Source organism: Chiroxiphia lanceolata, chromosome 3 (assembly GCF_009829145.1).
Source record: "Chiroxiphia lanceolata isolate bChiLan1 chromosome 3, bChiLan1.pri, whole genome shotgun sequence".
Classification (NCBI taxonomy): Eukaryota; Metazoa; Chordata; class Aves; order Passeriformes; family Pipridae; genus Chiroxiphia; species Chiroxiphia lanceolata.
The window spans coordinates 50,398,127-50,417,718 of NC_045639.1; the positions used below are offsets into that span (position 1 = coordinate 50,398,127).

Below are 19,592 nucleotides of genomic sequence, written 5' to 3' on the forward strand. Positions count from 1 at the left end.
CTGAGTGCACAGCCCAGTTGGCAAGACATTACATTCAGGCTGGCTGAGCTGGTGGGTAACCCATGCTGATCTGGCCAAATGAGTCCCTCTGCCAAGAACTGCCAACACACCACCTCCTTGCGCTCTTTATCTCGCTTCTTGAACTTGTTTCTGAATCCATGCATTTGGAATTATGATTCAGTGCAGGAATATCTAGTGTGGTACCAACGTGGACTCACTTAGAAATTTTTGGCAGCTATGCTCTCTCCTCTATACAGAGGAGTATCCTCTTCCAGCCCCGGGGACAGTGCCTCTATGCTCACAATGTCCTTCTCGCTGGAACCATTGCAGCCACGAGGGGGATTCAATCTGAGCAAGAGCTGGACCTCCTCTGGATGAGGTCATGGAAGAATACAGATTTGGACAAGGATCCTGGAGCTCTAGGAGAGGACGCGAAAAAGTGGGACAAGGTCAAGGCAAGAAGAGGATGAGGACTGCTGCAGTGAATACCACTCTGAAAATGATTGATTCTGCGTCTGCTAGCACCAGAGCACTCCTACATGATGTCAGGCAGATTACTTGAACTACAGGTGGCCACCGAGTGCTCTTTTTATGCTTGGTGTTCGGTTTGAGAGCCTGGGGTCTGATTTGTGGAAGTAGTTAGCATTCACAGCTGCATCTGAAGTCAAAGGGAGCTATGCTTCAAACATACAAAGTACTGCATCATGATAACTATTTCACCAAGGCGAACCCCAGTCATCTCAAGGCTGGCAACGAAAATTAATTGACGTATTTAACCTTAATCTCTCTGTGTCTCATTTCCAAATAAGTAAAATGGTGATTTTTGTTGCATCTCATGAATGTAATTTATAAGCATTTATCATATGTTCAAGGTACTGTAATAGTGAACGCTGTAGAAAAGCCTGCTATGATGTTAATAATTCCACATTACAAGCAGGATTTAAATAGCTTTAAACAAAGCCTGAGAACATATGCTGAACAAAGAGATTAAACATAAACTGAAAGGCTGCACATTCAGTGAACAGTGTCTGTCCCATGCACTGTACAAGACAGTGGTCCCGTGAGCAAAACAATATCATCACACAATTAAAGGCTAAATTGTAAGTCATACCCTCTACAAGCCAAAACAAGTCTGTCTGAAAACTCTTACCTTTGGCTTATCCTGAAGTGTCAATATTTGGGTTTTATTCAATAATATTGCTTTAAGGGGGGGCTTGTGTTTTGGATTCTTTGGGTTTATTTGTGTGAATGGGAATGTAATAAGTTAAGGATGTATATATGTTTTAATTTCTTTATGCTATGTGTGTGAAATCATACTGTTTTTGTTAAAGCAGATGAGTAACAGGGGAATTAAAAATAGGAAAACAGTTGCACTTTATGAAGCTATAGCACAAAGTAAATTGTATTTATTTTCCTGTGCATTGCCCTAGCTAGGCATTCTAACACATCACACGTAGGTGTGGTAGTCCATATATGTGAAAGTAAATAATTTTACACCTAATTTATACATTTAAGTATATGTTTAAAAAAAATATTTGTATTCTTCCTCCCAAGAGATGTCTTTTATCCGTTGGTGCTTAGAAATATGGCAAAAACTCTCAACAGTACAGTCTTCCCACTTTAATTTTACTCCATTGATTGGTCTCTTTTTCTGTCTTTTTTTTTTTTTAATCTCTTCCTAGAGATCAAAGACATTCTTTGCAATGAGAAGAATAAAGATTTATTGATTCACCTCACAGGTGTTATCAGTCTTCTCCTCAAAGCACCCATTTTTCTCAAACATTCAGTGTAAGCGCTTACCTATTTCTCATCTGCAACAGCAATTAGCACTATTAACAAAATCTGCAGTGTTGTCATCCAAACTAGACAGTAGATATGGAAGTATTCAAAAGAATATAAAACATGAAAACATCCATGGAAGCAGTGCACGTTAAGTAAGCCTCTAATACTTCCTAAGTGTTTCAAAGCCACATTCAGAAGAATTAAGAAGGGGTAGTTAAACCGTGCAGTTAGAGTTATGACTTTATCTGGTGAAAGGTGTTGGGTACTTCGGTTTGAAATGAACTGTAGTCCTAAAGATTTAGCCCAAAGTGGACTTATTTTTTGTATTCTGTTACTTTCCTCTTTTTCAGAAATGAAGTGTCATAACTATCTTTGCCTTTGCTACAGGTTTTGTGTACGATTGTGAAGTATCTGTGGATTCATGTTGTAGAACTCTGTAACTAAAACCAGGAGATTCCTCTCCAAACTAAGGTCTGCTCTTTCAGGCCAAATGTGGGTGGGTATTTTTTAAAAAGGAATACTATGGGAATGGTTATTTATTGATAGATTCTTTCTTTGTGCTCTTATCCACACCAGCAAGATTAATTTCCATATTTCAGCAGATGTCCTTTGCTGCTGGTTGCTGATAAAAAAACTGAAGCCAGTAGTGTAGGTAAGATCCAGGCATTTACCCAAGCCTTTCAGGGCAAGTGGCAAAAACATCTGAATGCAGTCTCCTGAGTAAAATTTCCAGCTGCAAGTGTACAAAGATTATGAGTCAGGCCCCCTAGATCAGAATACATTTTTTAAACCTAAAAAGGAAAAGCCTGATTGTTTTTTAATTTCTGACCTGGGTTGCACTTGGGTCATGATTTCCTACTTTTCTCCCAAAACACAGTGGATGTTGCTGTTGCTTAGAAATGAAGAGTCTCGTGTGACCCCATGAGCAAGTTCTTGAGAAAGCCCCCCTGCTTCCAGCCAGGTCCATAAACAAAACGGTGAACTAGCATTACCACCCCAAGATCTTCTCCCTCCACTGCTGCGCTGGCAATGCAGCTGCACGGGGGAATGAAATGTATTTCTACTTCAGACAGTGCCCAAGAACAAGAACAGCTCCAAATAAGCCATCAGGACATACCAGGGACATATGTTGTATAAAGAGGATGAAGCTATTAAACAGCTCAGCGCTGAGTGAATGCCATTCACCCATCAGTCACAGGGCTGGAAGAACCTGTCTAGAAAAAATAGTATGATTGAGTAATTAGTGGCTGTATCATAAGCCATATGTGCAAGGGGGTCAAATTAAGGCTGCATGAGCAATCTTTTGTAATTTCTGTACTCGTCTGAGCCTTGTCCCCAGTAGACAACAGCTCCGCTTCAATCACCCCAAAAAAGCTGCAAGGAAAAGAGAGGTCCCGCTCTTCCCTCACAAGGATATCACACGACTCTAAAGGTAGCGGACCTTAACGCTGCGTTACTCGTCTCCATCACTCTGATGTCAGACCCCGGCGGGCCGAGGGAGGTGTGTGGGGCCGGGGCGGCGGCGACACCCGCAGGGGTCGCTCGCGCGGAGGCCACGGGCGCATGGCGGGACCGGGGCCGGGGCGGGACCGCGGTGGGCGGGCGGCGGGGCCGGGGCGGGCGGGAGGCGGTGGGGCCGGGCGGCGCGCACAAGTCGGCCGCGAGTTGGAGGCGGCCGGCGGCGGAGTGCTGGCTGTAACTTGACACCGGGGCGAGAGGCCGAGCGGAGAGAGGGAGCGAGAGCGGCGGCGGAGGAGGAGAGGAGCCCCAGGGAGCGGGATGGTGACCACCTCCTTCCCCTCCCCTTAGCGGCGCTCCGCACCAGCAGCAGCAGCAGCAGCAGCCGCCGCAGCGCCGGGGACTCTCGCCTGCCGCGGAGCCGGCGATGGGGACGGGACGGGTCCCCTGAGCTGCCGGGAACTTTCCCCGCCGCGGGCAGCCGGAGCCGGGCAGGCGGATGGAGGATGCGCTTCCCCCGGCGGGCTGCGTGAGCCGGAGGGGGCGAAGGGGAGGATGAAGAAGAAGCAGCAGCACGGCGGCGGGGACTGCCCGGTGCCCCGGCCCCCCGCGGCGGCGGCGGCGGCGGCGACGGGAGGGGGCCCGGGCCAGGGCGGGGGCTTGAAGAGGCGGCGGCCCCTCTCGCTGCTGCCCTTCCTCTCACTGCGCGACTACGGCTTCTGCATGGCCGCCCTGCTGCTCTTCTGTTTGGGCTCCCTCTTCTACCAGCTCAACGGAGGCCCCCCGCACTTTCTGCTGGACCTGCGGCACTATCTGGGTAAGGGCAGCCGGCGGCGGGGACTTGTTGCAGCTCTTCCTCACCCCCCGTGGTGGCTGTGCCGGGGCCTCCCCCCGCGCCGGGGATGCGGCCGGGGGCAGCCGGGGGCTGGAGCGGCGGGAGGCCGGGGCTTCCCTAGCGGGGCGGTGGGGTCTGACACTGGAGCGGGACTGGCCGGCGGCGCCCCGAGAGCCGAACGTGGGGGCGTGCCCTCCCAGAAGTTCATGCTGGCGAGAGCAGAGTCCCCTCGGAACGTTCTCAGACCCGAGACTGCTCTGCGCCCCGGGACGGCTCTTTGTCTGCCCGGTCCCAGTTGCAGAGCGCTTTGCCCCTCGCCTCGGCTCGGTCCGAGGTGGCGGCGGCGGAGCGGAGGGCAGCGCACCGGGGCAGCTCGGGCGCAGCCGCCCGGAGCTGTCAGCGCCTCCCCGGCCGGCGCTGTGTCCCGGAGAGAAGGAAGGGGGTACGGGTGGCCCATAGCAGAAGATGCTGTTGTAGAAATCCAACCAACAAACAAATAAAAAAAAATTCCCAAAACTCAAACATACACTTTGCATCCATCCTTGTGCAGCAGGTTTGCTTCTGGAGAGAAGGGTGTGCTGGCAGGGTCAGCGCAACAGCGCTAGAACACTCGAGCTCGCTCTAGTGCTTTGCCACAGCCTGCGCAACCCCGAAGGAGGTGCCCTGGTGGAGCAGGTACAAGCCCGCACTGTGGCCTGTAGATCTCATCTTCATGCTGACCACAAGTTTTCCCGTGGTTTTTCTTTGTTTCGAGTTTCTACGTCGCTAAATGTTGCTTCCATGCTTAGCATGGAATAGAGAAGTTGGGTGAAACAGAGTGTATCGTGAAGTCATGTAAGTACCTCAGTCTGGCACAGCTATTGCAGATGGTGGTAGTACAAGGGGGAATGACTTTAGACTGAAAGAAGGTAGATTTAGTTTAGCTATTAAGGAGAAATTCTTCACTATGAGAGTGGCGAGGCACTGGAACAGGTTACCTAGAAAAGCTGAGGATGCCCCATCCCTGGCAAGGTTCAAGGGCAGATTGGATGGGGCTTTGAGCAACCTGGTCTGGTGGAAGGTGTTCCCTGCCCATCACAGAGAGATTGGAACTAGATGGTCTTTAAGGTCCCTTCACACATTAGTTACTCTGTTTTACTTGTCTGTGAACAAGTCTTTGGTGGTATATGCTGCAGAAGGACAAGCCGTAAGAGACCGTGTTAGATTGCAAACAAAAGTACAGTTCTTGTATTGCAAAAAATAAGCTGAAAATCCTTTCCTATGTGTACATATTTTATGAACTTCTTAAAAATACAGCTCTGTGTGCGTGTGTTGCTTTACAGGAAAACTATCCCATGTCTTCAGTTAACTGTTGAGAGGTATGGAGAGGCAGTAGGACAAAGAGACAACAGATACAAGTTGCCACAAGGGAGACTCCAATAAGATATTAGGAAAAAAAATTTCAACGCGAAAGTAGCCAAACAGGCTACCCAGGGAGGTTGTAATATCCTTGCAGATACTCAGAACTCAGCTTTACAAGCCCCTGAGCGACCCAAGTCAATTTGTCACTGTTTTGTTGGGAGAATAGGACCAGAGGTCACTTCCAGATCATGTTATTCTGTGATTCTGCTGTAAAAAGTCAGTGAAAATTCAAGTGAAAACATGAGAAGAAGAAATGCTTTGAATATTACTTCACAAACACAGCAACAATTTTGGCTTGAGTTTTAACAACTTTATTTTCTTCCTTTAATGTTACAATTAGGAAGAAATTCCTGCACCGAAGAGGAAACTGACAAATTTTTCACCACAGAATCACAGAATTGCTAGGGTTGGAAGAGACTTCTGGAGATCATCTAGTCTACCCTTCCCCCCCAAGGCAGGGTCTCCTAAAGCAGGTGCCACAGGGACTTCTCCAGGTGGGTTTTGAATGTCTCCAGAGGGAGACTCCGTGACCTCCTTGGGCAACCTGTTGCAGTGCTCTGCAACCCTTGATATAAAGAAGTTCTTCCTCATGTTGAGGTGGAACTCCTTGTGTTTTAGTTTATGGCCATTGCTCCCCATCCTGTCACTGGGCACCACTGGAAAGTCTGGCACCATCCTCTTGACACCTGCCCTTGAGATACTTACATGCATTCATGAGATCCCCTCTCTCAGTTTTCTCTCGGCTGAACAAGCCCAGCTCATGCTTCTGCCAAGGTAGAAGAAGACTTTGCTTACAATTGATTGAGTTTTTAATGTGATTAAACACAGACTTCTGGTTTTCAGAGAAAAGTTTTTGTCAATTTTTTAGTTTTCATCAAGGATAAATTTTGCTTAGCTTGGGTCGTAATAGACTGCAAGAAACACAGGGTTATTCAGCTTCTCACTTTGTGGCCTTTTGACTGCTTTTCAGGGATCCAGGAAGTAAAACTAGGATCTACTACCTTAATCCCTCCTAGGCAGTAGTTGCATGTCTGCTGGAAAATCTTCTGAGGCCTGCAGATGAAAGGCTTGGAAACCACTGTGTCTTGGAGAATGGATCATGATAATTTTTGTGAGGTGCTCAGCAAGTGCAGAAAAGCCTTTGTTGTGTATGCCTGAACGTGATGAGCCTCTGGGAAAGGAGTGCAGTCTTATTTGAAAATGGTTTGGGGTTCTTTTGAAGTGTAGGGTTTTCTCAGGAGAAAGGAGACACATCTATTAATCTCTGTTAATGAATTTCTGTACTTGTTATATCAATTAGTGTAGGAATTTCCTTTCTGTGCCTTGGTGACCTGGGATGTTAAGAAGACAGGGACTTGCCTAACATCTCTCACCAGGACAATGGCCGAGAGGGAAGCAGAGTCCTTGTGGTTGGAGTCTCAGTACCTGCTAAGCAAGCTGGGCTGCTGCCTCTGCAGACAAGTGGAACATACTCTGGGTACTAAGGTGCCTGCTTGCATGCACCTTTCTAAATAACGTTACTTTACACTTCCTTGGTCTGCAGTTTTACTTGGGTTGTCAGAGTTGATCCATATGGGTGACACTGCTGAACGTTTTATTTTTTTGGTTTTTAACTGAGTGGAAGCCTTACAAGAGTGGTGCATACTCCTCAAGGTATCCGGTTGGGAAGGTTTGCAAATTCTGAACAATTTTTTTGTAATCAATAGGCTCGTTGTCTTCCAGGGAGCTAACAGGGAGGGATAGGTATTGGACATCCAGTCCTGCTAACTACCAAAACCCTACATGTGCATCTGTGTTTTATACAGCAGTTGGACTCGTCAAGTTTCATGACATTAAAAAAATTAAACTTCTTTTTTTTCCCTTCAAGCCACAGATCCAGTGTACAAGCAATTCTTCCACTGAAGTTCTTCCAACCCACAGTTTCTGCAGTTATAATTTAAATCTCCAAACAAAAAATGAACAGTTAGTTTGCAAACCATGTTTGCAGTGTGGAAATTTCGCAGTCGCCTTCATTGTATTTAAATCTACAAGAACCAAGAAGAAATAGCCTAAAGGGAATATTGATTTCTCTGTTTAACTACTTTGTAGCCTCCATAGCATGGGGAGGGGTCCTCTTTTCTGCCTCTGGGGTTTTTATTTGCAAGTTTCAGTGCATCGCTCATGGTTAGTTATGTTACTGTGGAGGCAATGATTGGAATTTTTTTACCTCAGAACTTGAAAGGAATTCCTAAGTAACAACACAAAACTTCAATAGTGGTCAGGATAGAAATCACACCTGCATTAGGCAGGTGTGTGCATAAAAGAAAATCAAGACAGTGTGAAAACACTGCGCTTGAGAAACTTTCATTTTTTTCTTAGGGCTGCATCATATGCTGTGGAGGAGGTATAAGTTTATTTGAAAAGGAGTGAAGTGTGAAAGTTTTCTAGTTCTATGAACTTCCCTTTGGAGGGTGGGAAGATCAGTGTGTTTTCAGAATATTCAGACTATTAGTAAATTCTTTTTCTCACAGGCCAGCTTCTCTGGCATCTTATCAATATGTGTCTCCCTTTTTGTTTGATTGCCGTACTGATTGGGGAGAATCTTGGAGAAACATTATGGCAGTTTGTAGGGGAGACAGTAGCTGTATTCAGTATTTCCACTTTGCGTTGCCATCTCTTTTATACCAGAGTCATCTGGAGCAAATGAGAATGGAGTAGTAGATACAAGGCTGTGCTCTGTTGTTTATCCTGTTTTGACTTCAAGCTTATAGTAGTTCAGAGTATAGAAAGGTCTGTGGAAAGCTAATGGTTTCTGCTATCTGTTCTGGATGTGATTCACAACTACACAGCTCAAGTTTCACACTGTAGTCATCCCATCAGGAGGGATCTAGAGCCCTGCTTTTCAGCATGAAATTGGTGGGGGCATGGACATTAGTGGGTTATTTCTAAAGAATCTGTGGAAGATACTTAAAAGTACATCTGTTGTCAGTAGGCTTAAATTTGCTGTATGGGGGTGCATACCAGTCCTGGACCATCTGTGAGCTCCAAAAACCAGGAAAGTTTAAAAACTGCCAGGCTTTCTTTCCAGTAATAAACTGCAGTATTGGGATTTGCACAAATGAGGTCTTGCTTTTTGATTCTGCCAAGGTAATCCTGGCTTGCTGATGAAAACCAACTCCAACAGTGAGAGGAAGTGAGAAGAGTCTTCCCTTAGATGAGTAAGACAGAAATCATAAATCTTGGACAGCCTGGTGGCTTTTGGGGAATGCACTAGAGGCTCCATTCCCATGCAACTGTGGTGGTTTTGCATTGCTTTATTCTCTGCTTTGACTTATGATATATACATGCTTCAAATTACAGAAATGAGAATTTTCAAGGGCTGGTGGCAGCCCTTTAATAGCCAATAAAAAAATAAAATCTTTTGATATTCAGTATTTGCTGTGCAAACTCATTGTTCATGTCAATTAAAACATTTCCCCTGTTGAACTCCCCAGGAACCTGCCAGCAAGTACACTGGTCTGAGGGCATGTGAAAAGTTGCCTGTGTTGTGATTTCCTATGCAAGACAAAAGACTTAAGTGACCAGTTGTGTTCCTCAAACAGTTGCTATATTGCTCCCTACTCTCACTCTTCATGACACTGGAAGCTCTCGGGTATTTTGGCCAGATGGGCTTGGTAGGCTTAAAGTTGTCACAACAACAGTTGTGTTTATTTTAGACGCATAGGGGAATATAACCGTAATAGAAGCAGGAAGAAATCTGAGTATTTGAGGAGGTTGTGACAATAATCTCCAAAATATTTAAAACTAAACAGCAAGTGAAACTTTTTATTTAAATAAAGGTAGTATGAATTGGCTTTATTTTAATAGGGTGTTGTCTTTGGGGCTTTTTTGTTTGTTTGTTTTTGTTTTCTTTTTTCTTGACCTGTCTGACTTTTTCTTGTTAACATGTTAAGAGAAGGACAAAAAAAAACCCAAACTGACTAGCCAAAGCAAACAATCAAAGTGACTGTCAGTGTTTTGTATACAAATTTTATTTATAAGCTGTAGAAGGGGGGAAAAAAAGTTGGAGGTTTTTTTGGAGGGGAGTTGGTTTGGGTTTTTTCTAAACAATAGAAGCACCTAGCATGCTTTATTATTGCAGATAGTCAGCATGGTGCTTTTTCGTGGCCAAAAAGGGATGTCTCATCCAGTTTTGCTTTGCACATAGATCATGAATCCTTTACAGTTTTGAAGGCTCTTCAGGTGTGTGACTAGGAGACATACAGTCAGGGAAGGACAGGTCTGTGGCTGAGATCTGCTGTGTGGTGACACAATACCCATTTTGAGATGAATATGCTTTTAACAAGGCCCTGGTTATGTTCTTATTGACAGATTTTTTTCTGATTGTTCTCAGGAATGTGTAGTTCTCAAAAGAGCTTTTCTGTACTCTAAAGCATTTTGATTTTTCTCTCACTTTTCAATGGATTGTTTAGTTGCATTACACTTGGAATTTATTAAATTTTAAAATTCATTAACATTGTAAGGAACTGAAAAGTCAGTTTAGAAGCTGCTTTCTAAAAGCCTTGGAAAGAGATGACGTGAACCAAAATGGAAAGTCTGTAGCTATATCTTCCTTAATTTCTGTCCTCTTTGGACATCCTCATTTTGCTATTGTGAAAGCCATGCATATTATCTTTTAGATAAAATGTGTTTGGACTTCCATTTAGGTTGCTAAACTCTCAAGTTATAAGTGAGCTTTTTTGGAAGACAAAAGAGGTGCCTTGTCTCCAAGAAGCTTTTGTTAAAAGACTGCTCATCACTCACAGCTTGTCTGATTGTAAGATTAACAAAGCTTTGCCTAACACGTGGTGCTGTCAAGGAATACTCTATGGAGAACCAGAACGCACCTCGTTTTATGACCAAGGTCATAAAACTCAAGCCTTTTCCTTTCAAAAAGATTAAGTAGTCTCTGAACTACATTCTGCTGGCTGGCCAAAAACACTCTGTACAGTGAAGTCATAGGAAAAATGCTTAAGATTGTGTGAATGTGTTGTGATAATATTCTAAATATATTTGGAAAAGTGGACAGCATTTATTCACAGATGTATTTTCTGCTTTCAAATCAGACTCCAGTCTGGGAATTGGGAATTGCATATATGCAGATTTGTACATAATTCTTTTTCATATTGTCAACTTTGTAATTTGACAAGGGATTTAAAGGATTAGTTCAGTTTGTGATGCCAGGGAATATTACTACAGCTTTTTCAAAAATTTGTTTATTTTGGTTTGGTTTACTTCTAGGTTATATGGCAGTGTGGTATATACACCTCTAAGAGAGTAAGTCTGGTGGTTAAATGGGACACTCCACTTGGGCTTGAGGAGATGAGGGAGGCTTCAGTTCCCTGCCCTGGCAGACTTCATGTGACATTGAACAAATTGTGTGTTAATTCTGTCTGTGTTTAATCCCCTAGATAAATGTGTAACAGAATATGATATTCTCAGCTATTGTAGTGGTCATAGCCACAGAAATGCTGAAGGGAAAAAGATGCTTTTGATAAATCCTTTTGTCATGGATTGTTTTTGGCTGTGTCAAAGAGATAAGGCAGACAGTGTTAGAAGGGAGCTCCTGTGTAGACTGAGGCAAAGTCAGTGGTCCAGTTGCTTTTCTTTCAAGGGTGTCACCACTGTTCACTATCACAGTATCTGTGCAGTTTTACTTTAGGAGTTATTGCTATAATTGATTTCCAGTGTCTTATCAAAGGGCCTCAATTTTTAGATGCGTCCCCATATAGAAGGCTTCATGTCCAGGAGAATATAACCAAATCCCTTATTTCTTGTTTCCAGTGGTGCTGCTTAGGCTTCATCTGCAAAAATGAAAGTAAAAATACGGTTTGTTGAAGCTTTGTTCACCCAAAATGAATGGGAAGCATTTTGTTCTCTGTCAGAGGGTGCTTGGTCAAAAGGAATTGTGGCTGCCAGGAGGAAAAAAGTGGTCGTTGCACTGGTTCTCATATTTTCATACAAAATTAGGGAGGAGGAAAATTGCTTTTGCTTAGTGTCTTACAAAGAATGATAAGCATTGAAGGCTGCCAGAAAGGGAGACTCTACAGCAAAAGTAATTCATACACTTCAACACTTGTAAAGTTCAACACTTAATGCTCTGTGGGGAAAATAAAGGCTGTCTAATTTCCCCCCCCCCCGCTTAACTCTAGTAAAGAATCTGAGATTAATTAACATCTGTGCTAGCTCTACTGCACTGATTCCTGATAAAACTGTTTTGAACGCAGTAGCACATGTCAAAATCAACTGTGGCAGTAAGTGGAAGTTCTTCATTTGTTATTTAAGTACAGGTCTCTATTATCAAAATTTGCAGAACATATGATGAAGGTATAAAGAGGGACTTGGTTTTGACATGATTTTTGGTGTGAACACTCTTTAAAATGGTTGAATAGGTCGAATAAGAACCTAGGACTGTTCTGACACAAAAGCTTGAAACAATAAATAATAATGGGTTAAAAAGAAAAAGAACAACATGTTTATTTTTCCTATTCTCATATTTTTTCAGTATCCTTTTCTCTCCCCTGTTTCCAGATGACGATTGGTTCTTTCTCCCCCACCTCTTCTTCTGATCCCATCATTTAAATTCAGGCATTTTTAACAAGATAATTTCTGCTGTCTTTTGTGCATAGCAAAAATCTGGAATTACTGAAATTATCTGAGTGTGTTTTGTAGGATAATCACCACAATTTTTTGGACATAAATTTCGAGCACTTAAGAAAGCACTTCTTTCTGGGTTGTTTTCTTAGCTTCATGTGAAAGTACTTGCATATTGTTAGCTTCTGGTTCCTGTAACCTATTCAAGAAGACCACTGCCGGTTATTTGGTTTTCATAGCTGTCTCTCTTTGCAAGGACCAGTTTTCAGGTAAGATGTAAGAGTTTATGTTTTCATCTTGGACTGGACAAACGAGTCTGTTGTAGGGGTTTTTCTGGAAGTTGTGACTTTGCACCTGCTGCTTACCCCTTGTGAGCACTGTTCTAAATTGCAGCGATGTGAAAGAAAGCCCTGTGTTTCCGCTGTTACAAGTACAGCCAAGGGGAGTGAATAGCCAGTCTGTGTGCTCGTGTGAGTGTGTGTGAACACACTTACCAAAATAAACTACTGCATTGTTATTCAGGGCAGATAACTTCTGAGGATGTTTGCAGCCCTTTCTAATTGGATTGTCCTTCCTGAAGAACTGGGTAGTAGGGGGAGGTTCCCGTCCCCTTTATGTGCTGTTGTATTTTTGGACCAGTAAGTTTTGTAGCTAGGGCTAGCAAGGGTCTAGGGGCTGCTTGTTCATACCATGGGGGCAAGAAGAGGATAAGAATCCTTTGGTGACAATGAGGTTCCTCTTCAGATCTTGCTATAAGATTCATAGCCTTCTCAGCTATTTTTCTGCATTTCCTGTCTTATCATTGAGGGGAGAGAGCCATTTCCAGGTCATTACAGTTTATTATAGACATATGATGCAAGTAGGATCTCTTTTTGGAGATGTCAGTTGCCTGTAGCCTGTTGACATTAACTTGGAGGGGAACACCAAGCTGCCACTGCCTTAGTCACTGCTGACTTTCCCTGGGCAGAGGAGATGCTTGACTGTAAGAATGAATCTGACTGGTGCAGCAGTGGCTCCACTGCTTTTAGCTAATGCTTTTGGTTTGGTTTTTATTATTATTATTATTATTATTACTTTTTTTAACTTTCAAGTGAAAGCTGTGGAAAGTGATGACAGATGATTTTTTTTTCACCAAGGAATGTTTTCCCCATCGTTATTGGTGAGCAGGCAAATAGGTTTTCAAACATAACTTATGTTTGTATAATGAGGCATTTGTTTTTTTTTGTTTCAGAATCTGGGTTAGAGGATGTTTGGAGACTGGAAGGGTGGATAGGAAGCAGAGAGCAATTATTTGACTGAAATTTATTTTATTCTCTTGCTCTTTAGAGCGGCACTGAGGGAAGCAGACCCTGTTTTGTTGAAAATAGATGTTTGGCTTTGTTTGTAACCGTGGAAGCACAATGATTAGGTTTGTGTTACGGTTTCTGAGTGCTAATGCTTTAGAAATAGACATATGGATGCTTGCCAAGGCTTGCTACTTATCATACTTAATGATTCAGAGTAGAAATCATCAGGAGACTGGAATGGAAATCATGGTGCCCATGGCAATTTGAGTAAAGAAGCAGTGCACCTCTGCCATATGTAAGTAGTATGTTTTAGCACCCCTGAGAATGTTTATTTTAAAAACCTCTACTGATCAAGTGGTTGGTTGGTTCAGTTTAATGTATCTGCCCCAGAGAGAGGATGGTAATATAACATTGTACTCTTACAAGGTTACTAAGTGCTAGCAAGTGACAATTCTGTGAGATGAGCTGCCAGTGTTTGGATTAAAAACTGCTAGTCAAGAGGATTTGATTTGTTATTTCTACTTTTTTTTTTTCCCTGATGCGGAACATCCTAGACATTTTTGGGAAGGAGCTGGCTTGTTACAACTGTCCTTATAGTTTCATAATAAGTGTTTCCGAAATACATACAATGAAGTTGTTAGAATAAGTGACTGTTTCTTAGCTTTTACCTAATTTCTACTAGAGACTATTGTGAAGCCTCTGTTGTTGCTTGGCTTTTGAATGGAAAGGCAGGTTTCTTTGAAGGAAAGTGATTTTCTCAAAGATCTTTATATGATGTTTCAGCCCAGATTTCAAAACTTGCTTTTGAAATCTAAATTCCAGTTATGTGTCTTTTTACCTTGTAAGATATCCTAAACTTTGGGAATTCTTGTGTAGAATAGAGCTTGCACTGTTTCTCTGAGCAGGTTTTTTTTGTCTATCCAGAATATGAAACTGTACACTTTTGCTTCATGGCAGTGAGTTGTGTTGAAATGGACATGAGTCCGGAAGGGATTGGGGCAGGTGGGGAGATGCGAGAAGAAACCAAGCCTTATGATGTTGTTTTGGAAAGGATTTCAGAATTATCTCACAATATTCAAGTTTTGGGTTAGATTTCAGGTGAATAACTGTGAATATCTATAGTAATTGATTAGTGTTATTATGCCTGTGTTTATCTCATAGCAATTAGTAGGAGAGAGCATTAAGTATGACCAACATCAATGTGCTCTCTTTATTCAGTCTTTCTGATGTCTTTTCTTGTTGCTTTCCAAGATGTAAGAACATCCTTTTCCTTCTGCTCCTCTTGTATTTACAGGTAGTTGCCCAGTCCTTTTGTTAATCTGTTCCTCTACAATATCAAAGCATGTTTAGTAGCTGGTGAATTCCCAGTCATGTATTGCTGGTGATCCTGCTTCCTTCATCCAGGTTTTCTTTCCTCAGTGACTTGCATTAGAGAGCAGATACTCTTGCCTCTTTTGCCTGGTCTGCATCTAGAGAAGAGCCATCTGAATCTGTGTGTTGAAAATCAGAAGTAAGTGGGATATTAGGAGATGTGTCCCAGAAGCAGCCCATGCCTTTGCATTCTCAAAGGGTAAGGAAAAACTAATGAGCTACTTTGAAATGCACAGAAAGATCTTGGAGATGCAATATTGGTAGACCCCCTCTGTATAAGTTTGATGAGATTATAGGTAGAAATTGCATTCAGATTGGGCAATATGATGCCAAGAAGAGTTTTTTAAATAGGAGAGAACTAGTAGGGAGAAGTGGGGACAGACAGGTGCCTTGATCAGAAAAGTTACACAAGATTTAAACTGTGTATGGCTTGTCTGTAAGGCCCTGACTCCTTTTGGAGGTTCCCTCTGAAGTCAGCATGGAAAGACAGTGGTATCTCCACAGACTAACTGAGGCTACTTATGTCTTTACAACGACAGAGCCCCTGACTTGCGCACAGTGAAATGCTTGAAGTTTGGTGGGAAGAATCTGGGTTGTCATGGTACTTGTTCTCAGAAACATTGGTTGACAACCAGTGGGAGGCTTCCAAAGAGGAGAAGGATAAGGATGGGGAGTGTGGAGAAGAGCCTAGAAGTTACATTAGCTAGATGTTTAAATAGATAGGTCATCACTTCATGTCAGTGGGTCATTGAAACCTGAGTTCTTAGGATGCATAAAAATAACAACCAGATAATGCACTGGAAAAATAGCACTGCAGGGGGTATCTATTCCTGCTTGATGAGTGGACTTGGTGCCATGTTTGTTTCTCCCTAAGTCTTGCAGTTCTATGAAAAGGGTGCGTGATGACAGCTTTGATATAATCTGAAAAGTTGCAGCAGATATTGTAAGGCAAAGGCTGTGAAGTTGCTGACTCTTCAGTTCCTTTCATATCTGCAGCTGATTGTCCTTCTCCTAGCAGAACTCCCCATACAAATGTGCAGATTTCTTTTTGTGTTGCCAGTTGGGACATAGCATAATAAGTAAACTGGGACGAAGAACAAAGTAGTGGGGCCCAAGCTCTACCACCTGTGTTTATTTGAGTTTTTGGAGGGGATTTTTTGTGTGGTGGTTTGTTTCGGGTTTGGTTTTTTTTGGAGGGGGAGTGGAGGGTGAGGGAAGATTATTTGTTGGTTTGTTTTGGGTTTTTTGGTGGTTTTTTTTCCATAATGTCATTTTGGTCATCATTGCATCATACACACACATACACACACACACACACACACACACAGATATATATGTACATACACATTTTTATATATATATGTAAAAGCGAATGGTAGCAAATGTTGGCTACCATTAGGAACAAGCATGGAGACAGGAAAGAGTGACAGCTGGCTGCAATCTGAGAATGCATTGCCACACACTGTCTGAGGAAATGTTAAAACCAGAAGCACTTTTGGAGGAAAGAGAAGTTTTGATCTTTTATAAAATCAAAGAGTAGCTGCTGTAGATACACATCCCCTGATTGCTGAGTATTTTCAAAGCAATTTAATTTTCTGACAGAACTAAATGATTTTTCAGCCACCCTCACAGAATGGTTGAGCTTGGAGGTCATCTGATCCAATCCCCTGTGCTCAAGCAGGGCCACATAGAGCTGGTGGACAATCTCCAGGTGGCTTTTGAGTATCTTTGAGGATAAAGACACCACAACCTCTGTGGACAACTTGTGCTAGTGCTTGGTCATCCTCACAGTAAAAAAGTGTTTCCTGATGTTCAAGGGGAATGTCCTGTGTTTGAGTTTGTGCCCACTGCCTTTGCTTCTGTTACTGGGCACCACTGAAAAGGATCTGACTCTACCGCCTTCTTCTTTCAGGTATTTCTGTACCTTGATAAGATCCCCCTGAGTCTTCTCGTCTCTAGGCTAAGCAGTCCCAGCTTTCTCAGCCTTTCCTCATATGTGAAATGCTTCAATCCCTTCATCATCTTCATGACCCTTTGCTGGCCTCTCTCCGGTACACTCATGTCTCTTGTACTGAGGGGCCCAGAACTGGATACAGAGTACTCCAAGTGTGGCCTCACCTGATGGACAAGGGAACCTGATCCGAGAATGTGTGATGGAAGTCCTTTGTAAAGCAGGAGATTCTTAAGTCTTTTTCAGCTCATATGAGAGGCAGAGAGGAATCTGAATAAATGCCATGTACTTGCATATGGTCTTTCTGTTGAAGATTTGTTTCTTAAATTGCTTTTTAGCTGATGGAAATTCATATTGAAAACTGGATAATATTACCATTGTTTTGCATGGGAAGGAGCCATTCTCAGAAGTGTGATTAAATGAAAGCTGAAGTAGTAAATGCTTTCTTCTCTAACTGCAAGCTCTCTGCCTTGCCTCAGTAATAATGAGCAAAACCTATCACTTATTTTCGTCCACTCAATAATATTTTTCTGGAGAGTCAGTCAAATTCAGAGTGAGTTATTTTATCTTCTGATAAACAGCCTTACTCTATTAAGCCTGTTGCATTTTCCCCTGTCCAGCTTCAAATCTTATTCTTGTCTTATCTAATCAATGAAGCAAAATTTGGCAAAGCTCTAGGATTCTTTACAGCTCAGCAGTTGTCTGTATTTTGCACTATGCTACGTGGAAACAGCTGACAGCTTCATTTTTTTTTTCCTCTGGAACTCTTTGGTTATGAATGTTACAAGCTGAAAGAGTTTTAAATAGCATATTGTATCTTTCACCTTCTGAACCCAGCTCAAATACAGTTGAGATTGACAGTAACTGGATCTTATTACCATCCTGAGGTGTTCAGTTAGCTGGGTGCATTAAGTTGATTTAGGTGGTTGTGATACCATTGTTGGCGCTGCCACTCCCTTCTTCGCTCTGCTGGCTCACGGATACTGCATGTCATGCCAGTGAGAGTGTATAGCAGCAGTGGAGGATCCAATGGGTTTTATCTGGTGGGGATCTCAGTGGGCTGGTGCACTTTCCTCCCTGTATCTATGTGCTGTGGTTCTGGGCTTGGTGATGGTGTATACGCTGCCCATGTTAAGTGCAAGAGGGACTTGAGATTCAGAAAGATGTTACTGAGGGTTATAAAGTTTGTGGGGGAAAGGGACCCAACTGTCCCCAAGATAATGGATGTGTATAGTGAATTTCTTTATACTACCCTGCTGCATAGATGGAGGTGTGTGTTTGGAGCTATTGTATAAATTGATAAAATTCTTCCTTACAATAAAAAAAAAAAAAAGGCAGGGCTTGAAATTTCCTGCTGAAGTGTCATAGAAAAAGAAATCTTTCCATCTTCTGCAAAAGAAGCTGCTAAGTGTCCTTCTCGCTTCCTCTTCCCTCTGTCACTCCTGACCTCAGAGTACAACTCTGTTTTTTTATCCTCATACAGCAGTTATCATCTAGCATGTCAAAGAGGAAGGTATTTATTAACACTTTTTTAATTTTTTATTTAAAGGGTACAGAGAGAGGGTGTATTTTCTTGGTGTTATTTGGCTGATTAACAGCAGTATCAAGAATAGGGCGAAGATTCCCTGCACTCTTAGAAGGGTGAGGGTTTTCCCAGAAATCTTTGCAGCATGTCCAACAAAACACTGATGCTCAGCAACATGGAAAGTCTTTACTTACCTTTACCTCAGTGCTTACCTACCTCTCCTGGCTGGAGTGGTTTGAGTTTGTACAGTCTGTGAGGTTCATATCTGCACAACATTCCTGAAAAATAATGAAGTTGTTTTTCTGGTGGGGCTTCTGAAGCACAAGATGGTTCAGGGATGTGTGAAACTAGGTCTGCCAAAATGTGGAGCAGCATTTGCCCAGCAAAGCCTCCATTCAGCCCAGGTAAGGAAACTCATATTTTCCTGTCTGTGAGCAGCAATTTTTAGAGTCTTTCCTCGCCCTATGCCCATTGCTAGGGAGGCCTGCTACTGCAGAACTGTATGTTGAGCTTGAGACTCTCAAAATGAGAGGGAACCATGTGGGAGTGATAGGTGGGAAAAGAAAAAGTGGGCTGAGAGAAGGACAGGTTGCTGGGTAAAAATTTCCTGATTTATGCTAGAACAGAATATCTTTTAATGTATTCTGCTTAAAAGGAGCTTGCAAGAGACAGGAATAGTACTGGGGGAGCAGATAAGTGATAAGTGCATGTTAAGGAGCCTATTCCTACTGAAAAGTATTTCTTGCTGCTTTCTACAGCTGTCTTCAACACCTCTGTGGAATTTTCTCACCCAAGCCTATACTGTGAGTGGAAAAAGTTGTATCTGTGGCATGGGTAAATGTTAAAACAGCTGCTTTATGTAGCCAACACAGCTTAAAAGCCGTATGGTCAGCTTCAGAAATATTTCCGTAACTTACTTATTCTGAAGACAGAAATATTTTTAATACAAAGGACCTCGTAATGGAAGTAAGTTGATTTGTTCATGTAAATTTTACCCATCTGCTAGGCCCTCTGGTAATTTTTGCCTAAAATTTTACATCCACAGTTTTCCTTAATTCTGTGGTAACAGTTGTTGCATTGTATGAGAAAAATTACCAGAGAACTTGTTCTTGCACTGCAACAGAATCATTACCGAGTCACGAGCACAAAATAATTATGAAGTTTTCAGGCAGATTGGCTAAATGGGATGCTCTAGCTCTTTGCTCTTGCAGCATGATTGTGTTTTGGCTCGCAAAGCCTGAAAACAGAAAATTTTCATACAGACTACTCTGGATATGCATCCAAGCTTGAAATCTAATTGTTGTTAGAAATGAATGTGGTGGTCTCAGGCTATTCCTTTGTGAATATGGTCAACATCAAAGAAAGTAAGAA

General features: G+C 42.7%; 1 protein-coding gene across 2 annotated transcripts in view; it reads left to right on the forward strand.

Moving 5' to 3' along the window:
• Positions 1 to 3,449: 3,449 nt before the first annotated feature.
• The window catches only part of UST (uronyl 2-sulfotransferase), a 160,461-nt gene continuing 144,318 nt past the window's right edge, over positions 3,450 to 19,592 (forward strand). For both annotated transcript variants that reach the window (XM_032681582.1, XM_032681583.1), the window contains exon 1: positions 3,450 to 4,057. In XM_032681582.1, the coding sequence (XP_032537473.1) occupies positions 3,796 to 4,057 (262 nt within the window). In that variant the 5' untranslated portion in view covers positions 3,450 to 3,795. The remainder of the gene's footprint in view (positions 4,058 to 19,592) is intronic.